We start from the raw sequence: 14,525 nt of genomic DNA on the forward strand, positions 1-14,525 counted from the left end.
CCACCACCACCACATCAGTCCTTTCGAGGGCAGTCCCTGCAAGTCAGAACTATGGCACGGGAAACTTTAATGTTGGACAAACATCGGGAAGCACTGCATACTACCCACCCGAGGGGTCAACGACGCGGCAAAGCCAGAGGTAGAGGCCCCAATCATAGAGGAGCCGCAGCCTCTGGTCAGAAATGACCATCAGATCCAGGTCCCCTCCCATGTCACCCCGGTCGGGGGGTGCTTACAATCTTTCCTCATGGCTTGGGAGGGGATAACTTCAGACCAGTGGGTCATGACTGTCGCCCACGGGTACTGCGTGGCATTTGCCCAACCGCCACAATTCAGACCACCGCGATCACGGCGCCTCTCACCGGACTATCTGGTGATCATGAATCAAGAGGTGGAAGCGCTGCTGGGTAAGGACGCCATAGAAGCCGTCCCTATTCTTCAGGTAAACAAGGGTATTTATTCAGTGTACTTCGTTCTACCCGAAAAGGACCTCCCCATGCACCCTGTGCTAGATCTGCGCCCAGCGAACAAAACCTCAAGTTTCGCATGGTAACACTACAGGAGGTGATCCCACTGTTGAAACAGGGGGACTACATGGCAACATTGGACATGAAAGATGCATACTTTCATATTTCAATGTTGCCAATGCACAGGAAATATCTAAAGTTCATGATAGAGTACAGGCATTACCAGTTCAAATTACTCCCCTTTGGCATTGCCTCGGCGCTAAGGGTGTTTACCAAGGTACTGGCAGTAGTAGTAGCAGCACACCTGCGCAACTATCCGTCCCGGTTTACCCTTACCTCGATGACTAGCTCATAACAGGGGACTCGTACGACACATGTTTATTGAACACCCAAAAGACCGCAGACCTTCTGTTCAGTCTGGGATTCTCCATCAACGAGAAAAAATCCAGTCTAGTCCCCAGTAAAACAATTTCTGGGGGCTCTAATCCAGACGAAAGACGGCTTAGTCTTCCCCTCCGCGAGGGTTCAGAACATGCATTTTTTCAGATCCCTCAATATGTAGCCAGTCGGGAGGTGACGGTTTGCATTTTTAAAGCGCTCACACAGCCCGGGGGAATTGATGCGCTGTTACAGGACTATGTCGCTTAGTTGCATATTTATAATGCGCTTAATACCCAGAGGTTTTGAAGCACGGACCCGGGGATTGAACCTGTGTTGCTTCGTTGTGTCTTGTTTCCAAAGTGAGCACGTTGCTGCTGAGTTATCCTCCCAAGATAAAGCCATGCGTTTGCTAGGGATGATGGCGTCATGCATATACTTGGTTCCCCACGCACGGCTGCACATGCGTCCCAAGCAAGAGTGGCTCAACAGCCAGTGCTGTCAGGCCAGCAGACAATGGGAAGATCTGGTAGTTGTCTCGCCAGCCCTCGTTCGCACTCTGCAGTGGTGGTCCAGAGAAAACCTTCTGAAGGGGAAAACCTTTACTCCTGCAGTAGAAGCCACTCTCACGACAGACTCCTCTCTCACGGGGCGGGTGGGCTCAACTGCTTCAGCAGGCAGCGCATGGTGTGGTACCCACAAGTAGCGTCCAACCATTTAAACTTACTGGAGCTATTGGCGGTGTTCTCGCGCCTTGAAACACCTGTGTATAGGCGCGTTACAAATACCATATCATATATCAAAGGCTTTTCAGATGCAACTACAAGGGAAGACTGTGCTGAGCACTACAACCATGTATTACCTGAAGAAATGAGGGGCACTCACACTCCAGGGCTATCCAAGCTGTCCCAAAACATTTGGATGTGGGATCTCGAACACAAGATGTTTCTGTTGTCCCAACATGTTCCAGGGGAACTCAATCTTCTGGCAGAGATTTCCCTCTGCCCATAGACATTGTGTCCCAAGTCTTCGCAGAATGGGGCGTACCGGAGATTGACCTGTTCACAACTCAGAACGCCCAATGCCAAGACTACGCCTCCCGGTAACCCCAGAACCGCTCCAATGGGAACAGTCTCTGGATAACATGGTCAAGGAAATGTGTCTACGCTCCCCCCTCTCCCCCACTCAACTACTGTGGGGACGGTTCTCTCAGGGATTCAGGATGACTTATGAAGGTCCCTTGATTGGACGCATGGCGCAAAATTTCCCGTTGCCATTACAACACCAAAGAAGTGTGATAAGTTTTTGGAGCATGGGGGCATTGGGCGTAGTGGGGGGGGGGGGGTCTACCCCCAAAGCGTGTCAAATTAGGGCCAGTCCTAGCCAGGGAGGAGTACGCCGCGGCTTGAACCGTGGGCAGTTTCTCGATGGCCGTATTCGAGCCAAACTCGGGATGGCGGGCATTGGATCCCTATGGACTCTGGAGACTCCTCACCTTCATGTGCAGTGGCCCGAGGGATAAGCACTCTGTGCACCAATCTGGAGCAAATGGCTGGTGCCTTGCGACATGCATGGAGATGGCAAGAGGACACCGGAGCATTCAGGTTTTGCCCCACTTTTTGGAGGCTAGGCGTTTTGTGGTATAGATCATCATGAACCATGATGCTTTAGGGCTGGGACTGACTCATTTATGTTGTATGCTCCAATAAACTGATCTGCGTTTCCAAAAAATGTAAACTGTTGTCGGACTATTATTCACTGGCTGCACAGGTTTTGGTTCCCAAGGTATGTCATCCTCACACGACAAGGGGGGGTTGGAAGGTGCAACGGAGGCTGACACTGCTAAGGGGATGTTCCAGCCCCTGCAGGGTGCGCTTGAGGGACATCCCACATAACGTGGGTGCCCCTCTGCCTGACCACCCTCCACTCGTGGCTAGGCTGGTTACTCCCCCTTCCGCTCAGTCAGGAGTGGTGGGTGGGCTATCCCCAGGGCGGGCATTTCCGGCCAGCCCTGGGGCTCCATGATACTGGTGGTCCTCATGTGGGCCCGCCAACACTGGTTCGCTCATCTGATGGAAATGTCCCTCTCCCCACCAGTAAAACTACCCTGCCCATACAACATGTTGTCTCAGGTCAGGGTGGAGACCCTACACCCATGCCCACACACTCGGAATTTAGCAGCCTGGCTCCTGAGGTCATAGAGTTTGGACCCCTACAGCTCCCTCATAGGTGCACAGACATACTCAGGGAAGCTAGGAAACCTAACACCCGTTATTGCTATGCCAGCAAATGGAAAAGTTTTGTTATCTGGTGTAATACCAAGGGTGTCAATCCTATACCTAACCCATTTGTTAGACACATGGTTGGTCTTCAATTTGGCTGCTCTTTCAGCATACACCATGTCACAACAAAAGGTGTCGTGGTGGAAGATACCGGTGATTAAGGCCTTTATGGACGGGGTTAAAAGAATTTATCCCCCCATTTCTCACCCAGCTCCTGGATGGGGGATCTAAATGTGGCTTTAACCAGGCTCATGGTCTCCCTTTGAGCCAATGCATAAAGCAAGTCTAAAAGACCTTACGTATAAGACGGCCTTCCTAGTGGCAATCACTTCTATCAGAAGGGTTGGTGAACTACAGGCCCTTTCTGTTCTAGACCCCTTTGTTACAGTCCACAGGGATGAGGTAGTTCTGCGAACGCATCCCAGATTCACGCCTAAATTCATCTCGAAGTTCCATGTGAACCAATCGATTGAACTTTGTACCTTTTTCCAGAATCCCACTAGCATGGCCGAAAGAAGCCTACACAAACTAGATGTGCGCAGGCAGTCATGTTCTACCTGGAAAGAACGAAACCGCTAAGGAAAACAAACCAAGCTTTCATTTCAGTGGCAGCTGGTAGAGAAGGGGATCCTGTCTCTAAATCAGCTAGCTCAAGGTGGATTGTCAAATGCTTCACACTGTTATGTTCTTGCTAAGAAAACTGCCCTTCAAGCCTAGAGCACACTACTCGGGGCATTGGGGCTTCCATTGCAAATGTTCCCCTAGAGTCCATTTGCAAAGTGGCAACCTGGAGTTCTGTACACACCTTTACAAAACACGATTGCCTAGACACTCATTCTAGGTCTGATTCTCGGGTGGGACAAGCAGTACTAAGACATCTTTTCTCTACTGTTCCTTCTCTACTGCTCGCTAGTCTATGCACAGCATGTGATTCTAAGCAGATTAACAAGCATCAGAAGACATGAATTACTTACAATCATCAGAAATGCTATTACGGTATCTGCTGAAATTCACATGCGCCCTCCCAACCTCCCCGATCGTGGTGGAAGGTACATAGACGTCTTACTACTTTTTCTCTTCATGTACTCACTCACAATAGCCTTGGGCTCCCTCATGGCAGAAAAAATACAATCGGAGGGACCTCAGCGCGTGAGGGATTTTGAGTACACTACACGTCACAATATGGATAGTGTTACAAACGCGCCTATGCTGACGTCCCCTTTCGGTCCCCTAAAGACAAGATGCAATACTCTGCGGTTCCACTGGATGTCGGACCATATGCACAGAATGTGAATGTAAGCTGATGCAATCATCAGAAATGCTAATACTGTAAGTAATGCATGTCATTTGTTTGCGGTGGCTTCAGCTTTGCGTCCCCTGGGCTCCAAGCTGAAGCTACTGCAAACATAAATGCAACCTATTTAAAAATGCAGCGGTTTTCTTTCTGTTTCTTGGGCTTGTCCGAGCCGGAGGAGCACAAGAAACTTGGAAAGAAAAACACTGTTTTTAAATACAACAGCATTGTATTTCGGTCTGCTTTAGCTGCAGTTTCCTAGGCTCCCCCGGGTACTTAAGCAGTCAGTGGTTGTAGCTCACGGACCAACCGCAGCATGCCTCCTCCTCTGGGACCGCCCTGTAACTATGCCTGCTACAGTATAGTTGGAACAGTTTTGTTACCATCACCTATGAGAAGGAAATGAGTTAGTACGAGAAAGTAATGCATCAAAACAAGCAACACATTTACACTCTCTACACTGAGTTGTCCTCCTGGCAAGAACATTCTTTTCCATTCCTGTCCTTGTCTTCCTTACAGCTTGGGTGGGAGGGTGGTTGCTGCTGCCTGGGCTGGAAAAGAGACCTTGCTCTCAGCCCAGGCTATTTATGCCCCCCGAGGGGCCGGCCATTTCCGGCCGGTCTCCCTAGTCTGGCTTCAGGATGCATCAATGGTTTTCAAAGTGGGCATTGCCAAACTTCGCCACCACTGCCTGGTGTTTAGTATTCCAGATCATTGTGTTTAAGCAGCTGCTACAATGCAGTCCTATGGGTGGACTTCAAAATCATTTTTGCAGAATGGGATGAAAGAAGCTGTCCAGACTTCCTGCCTTGAAAAAGCATTTGTTCTTGTACTTGATTAGTTTTGCAAGATTGTGCATTATACTATGACACCTACCCTTAACACCTACCTTTCCTTTTGCAGATGGATCTCCTTGCCAAAAAAAAGAAATTAAAATGTAAGTTTCAATTTCCAGATTGGTTAATAGAACTGGTGTTTCTTTGTATTAAGTAAACACCTTTAAATTATATTGATGTGATTTCTGAAAGTTGTTTTTATAATAAACTGGATGTTTTGTTTAGGGATTCTTTTGCAGAAAATGTTATTAATCTTTTATACTGCACACATCATATTAGTTTATTGGAGCACCAAGCCTTGTCTGTGTAGAGGCGAATTGTGAGCTCACTCAGGGTGGCAGCCAGACTGCACTGTTGAGTGGAAAGAAAACTGGCCCAAGAGAGCAGGAAGTCTCATCAAAGTCAGGATAACAAATGTACTGTCGTGTTAAGCTGGATTTCTAAAATCCACCCTGGGGGGGGGGGAAATTTTGGGAGGCCACCCTAGTTATGCTGAACAGGGAAACCCCAATCAAGGTACCGTGCGAGAGCAATCCAGCTTTATCTTTTGAGTGAATGAGTGATCTGGGACCCCAGTGAGTTCACACAGAATAACACAATAGTTCATCTTGGACGTTATGTTTAAAAATAGTTATTTAGTAGGCCTTTGATATCACACTAAGAAATTAACCTAGCAAGTAGGTTTATCACACAACCATATATCACAAATATTGACATTCATCGGTAGGTTCACTCACAATGCATCTGTCAATTTAAACACAAAAGTAGTCTGGGGCAGGTAAAATTATTTGAATCATTCACAAGTACAACTCCCTTTACTTAAGGAATCAAACCTTAAGATGGATACGGCCTAGTGCCCAAAAGACATGGGTTTCTCAAGTGAAGGTAGTCTATAACAGGATGCAATGGGAGTTGTAATGGAACGTAATTTATTTGTATACCGCCTTTCACCATTGGTATGGTCCCAACGCACTGTAGGTTGAACAACCTTGGGGTGGGTGCTCGGGGACAGATGTCCTCGTATGGGAACATTGGAGAGGCATAGAATGTGTGTATTGTAGACATATGAAGGTATGTAGAGGTGGCAAAGTCCTTGTAGGCACCCATTGTGTGCAGCTTGACCAAATTGTATCATGGGGGATAGCTGCATTCGAATGGCAGAGGTGTTGTGCAATGTGTTTGTGTTGCATGAAATGGATGCCTGCCAGTGGATGGCATGTTGCGATAGCATCATGAAGCAGGCAGCAAAGTTTTCTCTTATTAAATCAAGAGGGTTGGAAAAGGGCCTAACTTGCCCTATACTAAGGTGGGATTTCTGTACCTAAATGAAACTTAAGCATACTCTGTCAGGATATCCATAGTAAATATCTGTGTCAAAAACCTATATTCGAATGGATTGTCCTCCCACATATTCCTCATCTTTGATGTTATCCAGCCTCAGCTGCTTCAGAATGTTTTTTTTGGGCACAGGGTGTTTTTTTCCGCAACAGCTGTAGCTTCAAAAAAATACGGGACGCTTCATCACTTTCATGACAAACTTTGTTATTTTCGAGAATCGAGATGTCGTCTTCGCTGACACAGACAACCCTGAAGTCCACGTTCAAAGTGTCGCGATTGTGGGTCGAAAAGGTCTTTGACTTATCCACATTGAATCAGTTTGTGGGGCCTCGGAGCGGACCATAACACCTCGAACTGTTCCAAGTGCTAGTCCATGACTGGAAAAGCCTTTAAGGAACTAAAGGGGCAGTTGACGGTAGGTCAAATCCCTGAGTCTCCTAGGCATCATCTTTTACATAGTGTCAAACACCACCTTCAGTGCAGTGGCACAGGCAAGTCTTTCAGATTTCTCCAAAGGTTTAAATACCTTCTCTTGGATGAACTACTGTTTCCCAGAGCAGTAAAGTGAAATTGACTTTACTTATATTTGTAACTTTCTACACTAGCACACATTATCTTACAATGGGATGCTTACTTAGTATCCCCTTTGTCTAGCTTCTCATGTAATATTATGTTATCATTTCCTCACTGAATGGCTGGTGGCAGTGGTTTACGTTTTTACTACCATTATGGGATTTTACCGCCTGCTGCATTCGCAGCCACGGTAAAGCACCCATGGGTGCCATTTTTGTCAAAATGGCCCAGGTCGTCTTTTTTTCCCCCGTTTCTTTGTGGAAATGTCAGTCTGAGATTTACTCTGCACGCCAAACCAGGTTTGGTCTTTGTTCGTTTTGTCTTTGGCTGGCTTCACGAGTGAAACCCGCCTATGGCTCCAGGGTGTCTAGCGGGGGCTGGAAGTGAGGGAGGTGCTGCCGCAACCTGTGCTTGGTCTCCTAAGAGACCCAAATGCACTATGTGGTGATTGGACAGCTGTCTGTCCGGCAAGGTCATTAACCCTGCTGGGTGACTGACAGGTAGGCTGGAATGAATGGGGGCAAGCTGCATAAAAGGCGAGGCTTTTTTGCTTGGAAGGCAAAGTCGACCACTGAGCGAAGGAATCCGAAGAGAACTTGACGAAGCCTGCCGCAACTCCTGTGAAGCCCTGCTGTTGTCCTGAAACTCCACTTTCGGATCGACGGACGCGGTCGCAAGGATGACTTCTCCCTTTTGAGTTGGTGGGACCAATCAAGAATTAAGCCATCTGGACTTCCTCTCGGAGCTGGTTGAATTTCCAGAGAGTTGCTGCTGGAAACCGGGAGAGGAACACCAGTTCGTGTGCGTTGCCTTTAAGCTGGCCAAGAAATCCAGGAAGATCCACCGGACTTCCAGGAAGCAGGACTGGCTGAGCCTGAGCCCCCTCAACAGTGCGGGACCCCAGAAGCAAGGAAAGTCCATATCAACAGCCAGGAACCGTGGTGTTGCTATTTGCGGTAGTCGCAAGGAGCTGAAACACCGAAGTGCCACTTGTTTGAAGTTTGCCGGTTGCAAGCAATGACCATCCCATTGCATTGCAGGAGTAGCCAGAAGTCGTCCCTCTTGTCCCCACAACTGAGGCCCAGGAACAGTGACATCTGCAGAGCTACACCGGAACAGAAGTCTTCTGCTGCACTTTTTTCTTCAATCCAAAGGTACTGTAGAGTTTGAGAGTACTTAACTCTTATTGTAGAGTTGCTTGCATCTTCTACTACTCACAAGTCTAACAGCTTGTGACCCTACATTGATTCTTCTTGTTCTTCAAAGACTTCTAAAAACATTGTGCATAGACTTTCCTTACTTGCCTACAAAGGAGTGCTTCAGCTCATATAGACTTTTGCCCATTGACTTTGGCTTAGCCTTTTCCAATGAATGACTCTTGTTGGGGGATCCACCAATGAATTGTGATCTCTTGTATGTTCTAATAACCTTGTCCTTTAACCTATTCCTAAGCTCTTCTAAAAATGCAACAGCGATACATTAATGTACCCAGCACCCTAGCTATCAGTCACCTGAGGATGTAGGTTGTGTCTGTGGGCCATCCCAAGAGGATACTTGTTGATTTAGAAACTTAATAGTGTGTGTTTTGAAATATATTTGTGTGGCGTTTTATATTGCCCCCTTCTGAAGAAGGCTTATTCTAACTGACTGATAATGGATTAATAATTGATTTATTAAGAAACCTTGTGTGTAAGAGTTCATTTGAATACTTGTCACTGTGAATCTGCAACTCCCCTACAGCTCACATTGGACCCCTCTTGAGATGAGCCTAGCTGCTCCACACGCTACCAACCTGTGTAGTGCAGACTATTAACGAAGGTTGGGTTTCTACTGCCAGGCGGTCAGGGTTGTTGTAGTGCACCCAAAGGGTACTGCATGCGATCTTGCCTAATAACGACCAAGAAACCTTCGACGGACGAGTAGAGGGGCGATTCTCGGACGAAGGTGAATCTGTCGATCGAGGAGTGGCGCCCTCCACTCTTTGTCAATGTAGAGAAGGCACCGTAGGTCGACTTAATCATTGGACGCCCCCTAACCCCCCCAAAAGAGTTGCTTGCCCAATAAAGTCCACTCCAGCGGGAGGTCTTCAGAGCACAGATGCTCAAAATATTTGAGGAACAGAAGCCACCTAGCCATCCTCCTGCCGCGCCTTCACAAGACGCCGGGAAGGATAGGGCTCGACCTAAATCCCTCGAGCCCGGGACGAAGGCCCGAGCCGCATTGAGAGCTGTCAAGGCCTCAATCCGATGAAGTCTCATTGAAGGATCAGTAGAGCCAGAAGCATGTCAAGGTCATCAACGCCATTGACACCTTCGCCTGCAGCGCCTTTGTCGCCAATCAAAACCCTCAACGTCGACATAGCCAAAGGCATCGATGCCAGCTGCGCCATCGATGCAGAGTGCCCCAGTAACATTTATGGCGCCAATGAAGAAAATGTCGACGACTCTTGTGTCAAACACAATACTAGCAAAATCCCTAATTCCTGAGAACATATGTACCACTACCCAGGAAAGCCTATTTCAAGTCTTTCGTCCATTTATGAAGAAAATGAGCAGTCTGAAGAGGCTCAATTTGGCCTCCAGTTTGGTACACCAAATGTACCTGAGTTATTGCAGAGGAGTCCAGGTTAAGGGATCTCTGACAATTTACATACTGCAAGTGGGGTGGATACCTCACCTGAATTGGCGTTTGGGAGACCAGAAGCTGGGGAGCATGCAGATGCATCTTACAGGCAACTCCTGTCTAAGGTTCCCTGGGCACGCTTCAGCCGCACTGCTCTTCCTTTCGCTCCTCCAGAGGAAAGTCGAGCAGGTCATCAAAAGGTTTCTCCTCGTACTGCCAAACTACAAGATCCATGACTCGGGAAGCCCACAGAGGCCATTCCCAGGCATATGGTGGAGACGGCCAGCGCGTCTGTCGCCCGCAAGGCATGGCAGTTGTGCCGAAGCAGGCCTAAACCGGCCAGGATGTCACCCCAAACCCGTGCTCCCTGGTGGGAGGTTGGCTGACGGGATTCGTCAGTGAATGGGAAAAGATCACCATCGACAGATGGGTGCTGTACACTCTTGCTCAGACATTCCCTGGAGTTTCAGCACAGGTGTACGCGGATCCCTCCGGTGGCCCGGGAGGAGCAGTACATCCCTCTTGGAGGTGGTACGGGCCATGCTGTGAAAGGGGGCGATAAAGCTGGTACCCCAGCGACTCCGGGGATCCAGAGTCTATTCCTGATACTTTAGTCCAAAAGAAAAACGGGGGGCTGGAGGCCCATGCTAGGCCTGCGATATCTGAACAAGTACCTCCGGTCCCAAAAATGCAGAATGGTCCCGTTGCAGCCCGTGCTCGGTGGACGTCTATTTCCAGGTCCCCATTCACAAATAACAAATGTCTACGCTTGGTAGTGCAGATACGGCACTACCATTTCAAGGCCCTTCCTTTCGGCTTGAAGTCGGCCCCCAGAGTGTTTACGAAGTGCCTGAAGCCGGTGTCAGTCCATCTGCATCTAAACGGGATACAAGCGTACCTGCACCTCGACGACTGGCTCATCCGAGCCAGGTTGCGAGAGTTGGCCGTCGGCACAGACTGTCCACCTGCTGACAGATCTGGGGTTCTCCATCAGTTTTCCGAAGTCCTGCTTGACACCATTGCAGAATGCTCCGTCTCCAGCATGGGGTCTGGCATGGATTCACATTCTAATGAATATTCCCCGTCATCAGGCTGGGAATCCTCGGTAAAAGAAAAAAGTTTCACTTTTGTTTAAACTTTCTCCTATAAACCAATAGCTGAGCTCCGTGTCCTACTGCCACAGCCAATGATTGCCCTCTCCCTAAGCCCCTCCTCTGGCAGCTATCTTCAGATTTTTACCGCACGTTCAAGTTGAGCTTTCTGTGTTTTTTTTTTGTTTTGTTTTTTATAGAAAACCACGATTTTTGTTCAATCGCGCCCATGTGCTCCATCGTCTGTTCATCCGATTAACGGGGACTGGTTTTTCGGCATCGTATCGCCCCCTTAAGGGCAACATCGTCAAGTGTTTTCTTCCTGGAAGCTTCCAGAAGACCATCAAGATTATGTCTTGAGAATCACAGCGCTTCCCTCTTCAAGCTCTGCTCCAGCTGCGGTTTGCGGAATGTTTTCACGGACGACCAGCATTACCAGTTCTGGATTGCCTGCACCCAACGAGTAAGATTGTGACATCTGCTGTGGCTTCTCCAAACGCACAAAGGATAGACGTGTCTGGGTCGCAATGTGACTCAAAGCCAGGGCCTCTACCCCGGGTGGTTCACAGGGGCATGCCTCATCCAGATGCTTCATCCGGATCCAGCCAGAGTGGGCTTGTAAGTCCTTTGTGGGTGCTCCATCCGTGGGGACCCAAGACAAGGCCAAGCACTGCGTCGGGTTCGCCGCACAAGCGGGGCCCGCGACGGTCAAGGCATGTTAATAGTCTGTCTGCCACGATCTCCAGCTCTTCGTCCAAGAGTAAGTCAGCTCTCCCAGGGAAGCTGCGGGAGAAACCAGAGAAGGCCAAGCAGGAGAAGGTGTCTGACCTGCCTGTTAAGGCCCTCGAGGAAATTGTTTGTGGCCTCCCTTTCGAAAGCAAAAAGGGTTGACCCAGTCCACTGTGCCCCGGTTTTGGCCAGAATGAAGTCAGCGCCCAGAGTCTTCAAGTGCCTGGCTCCAGTGGCGGCCCATTTACGACTGCAAGGGATTAATGTGTATCCTTACCATGACGACTGGCTCATCCGGGCCAGGTTAACGGACTGACCTGGGGTTCTTGATGAATTATGCAAAGTCCTGCTTGACTCCATCGCAGGACACGCTGTTCCTGGGATCCAGGCTCGACACTGTCATGCAATGCGGCGCCAGCAGAGGTGAGGCTAGCGGCTATCTTGGGGCAGGTGCAATGGCTGTTGGCACTCAATATCGCCACAGTGAGTACTATCAAGTCTCTGCTCGGCATTGTCATGTATAGAACTGATCCGGTTCTGAAGATTGCGAATGCTCCAGCTGCTGGATTCCTGGATGCCTGTTGGATCGAGGTGTCCGGAGGTTTCCAGGACAGAATTTCGCTCTACAGTAGTTCGTCGAGCGATAAGGTGGTCATCTGGAGCCCCCAGTACCAGGAGACTGTCGCGACAGATGCTTCCCTTGAAGGATGGGGAGCTCACACCGGGCGTCTTCCCACCAGAGGTCTGTGGCTGCTGGAGGAGAAGATGCTCCACATCAACGGACTGGAACTACAGGCAGTGTTTTGGGCCATCAAGTAGTTTCTGACGTCTCTCAAGGGCAAAGTGGGAGTCTTCACAGACCATACCACCACAATGATTTACATCCAGAGTGGGGGGGGCAGGGAGGGCACCAGATCCCAGCGCTCTCCAAAGAGGTGCAGGACTTGTGGCACTGGGCCGTCGCACAGGGGATGTTCCTTGTTTCGTTTCACCTTGCAGGAGTAAAGAACACTGTCGCTGACTCACTCTGCAGGGAGCTGCGCTCTTGCCACGAGTGGGAGCTTCAGCAGGATCAGGTGGACAAACTTTTCCGCCTGTGGGGCAGTCTCCAGATCGATCTGATTGCGACGGCGACTAACACCAAGTGCCAGAGGTTCACCAGCAGGTTTCCCCTGCCAGGGAGCATGGAGTACGCATTCTCCTTCCCTTGGGAAGGCCTGTTTCAATATGCGGTTCCCTGTTCCTACTACTGCTACAAGTCATCGGTCAACTCAGACTGTACCGGTACAGGATGATACTCATCGGCCCGGCATGGCCTCACCAGAGATGGAGGTGCAATTTTATATCACGACCCGGGATCGCTGAACCTGCGGGCTTGGCTCCTGCAGCCCTAGAGTTTGGAGGATATGAGTTGCTTGCAGACTGTAGGGAGGTCCTTGCCAAGGCCAGGGCATCGTCGACTTTGAAGTGCTACAGTCACAAGTGGAAGTGTTAAGCTACGTGGTGCCGGTCTCAGATCACCCCTCTGAGGGTCACGGGCCGCAGATCCTTCCGTACTTGCTATCCTTGGCAAATGCCTGCCTGGCACACGCCTCCATAAAGGTACATCTGGCGGCTATCTCCCGCTACACCAGGTCTCCAAGAAGATCATCACTTTGATCTCATCGACTCGTCAAGGAGCGTTCCTCATAGAACTCGCTTTTTCCCCGACATGGGAACTTGGTGCTGATGAGGCTCGTGGTGGGGTTCGGGGGGAGCGGGGCGCCTTCGAGCCTATGCATCAGGTCCCTCTCGTTCCTCTCTTGGAAAACGGCTTGCCTTGTAGCCATCACCTCTGCCAAGAGTGGGTGAGATCCAGGTCCTATCCTGCAAGCAACCGTATCGGACTTCCACAAATCGAGGGTGGTGCTGCGGACGCACCCCTCTTTCATGCCAAGGTTCTGTCGGAATTCCAACTGAACAAGCCTTTGGTGTTACCAGTGTTTTTTCCCGAAGATTTAGTCACCCGCTGAAAGGGCCTTGCACTCGCTGGACGTTGCCTGTGCCCTGAAGTTCTACGTGAAACGCACAAAGTTTACAGAAGACTTCTCAACTGTTCATGAACTTTGGTCCTGTGAACCATAGGAAGGTCTTGTCCAAGTTTTCCATCTCAAGGTGGCTCTCTGGCTGCATCATGCACCCATTGGTTGGCGAATCGACCGCTACCCGGCTGGCCGAGCTCATTCCACCAGAGCGATCACTGCGATGACGGCGTTCTTGTCTGGTGTGCTCCTGCTGGACATCTGCAGGGCTGCTTCGTGGAGGTCCAGGGAGGAGTCCAGAGTCAGCCTTGCAGTGCTATTCAACCTGTTGGCTTATGATAGGATTGGTTATTTATAACACACTTAATACCCAGAGGTTTCTAAACGTGGACCCGGGGATTTAAACTGAGTATCTCCTTGTCACTTTGTTTCCAAGGCGAGCACGTTGCCCCTGAGCTGTCCTCCCGAGTGGATCGCTTGATGCGCATCTGTTCCAGAGTTAAGTTAATTACTTCTGTTGCGCCATGGGACCTCCCGTGGCTTTGTAATGTTGTACTGCTATGCATTCATTATTCATGAGCATGTGAATCCATGCTAGACCCCATGCTTGAGAAGGAACACGTTACTTGCCTGTAACTATTGTTCTCCAGGATGGGTCTGGCATGGATTCACATGCAAACCCTTCCTCATCCCTTCTGCGGCTCTTCTTTGTCATACTGCCACTTTACGTGCTTACCAAATCTGAAGATGCCTGCCAGCGGAGGGGCTTAGCGGGGGGACTGTCATTGGATGGGGGCAGTATGACCCAGAGGACAAGGATTGGTTTAGAGGAGAAATACAGTTTGTAAGTGATTGTTTTTCTTTTACCGAGGATTCCCGGCCCGACGGCGGGAA

At 49.6% G+C, this 14,525-nt stretch overlaps 1 protein-coding gene across 2 annotated transcripts in view; it reads left to right on the plus strand.

Annotated features, from left to right (window-relative positions):
- Window positions 1-14,525, plus strand: part of LOC138497213 (uncharacterized) — a 371,787-nt gene that overhangs the window by 164,033 nt on the left and 193,229 nt on the right. For both annotated transcript variants that reach the window (XM_069620537.1, XM_069620538.1), the window contains one exon: window positions 5,325-5,358. In XM_069620537.1, the coding sequence (XP_069476638.1) occupies window positions 5,325-5,358 (34 nt within the window). The remainder of the gene's footprint in view (window positions 1-5,324; window positions 5,359-14,525) is intronic.

This window comes from Ambystoma mexicanum, chromosome 5q (genome assembly GCF_040938575.1).
Source record: "Ambystoma mexicanum isolate Mex_15411 chromosome 5q, UKY_AmexF1_1, whole genome shotgun sequence".
In the NCBI taxonomy this organism is placed as follows: Eukaryota; Metazoa; Chordata; class Amphibia; order Caudata; family Ambystomatidae; genus Ambystoma; species Ambystoma mexicanum.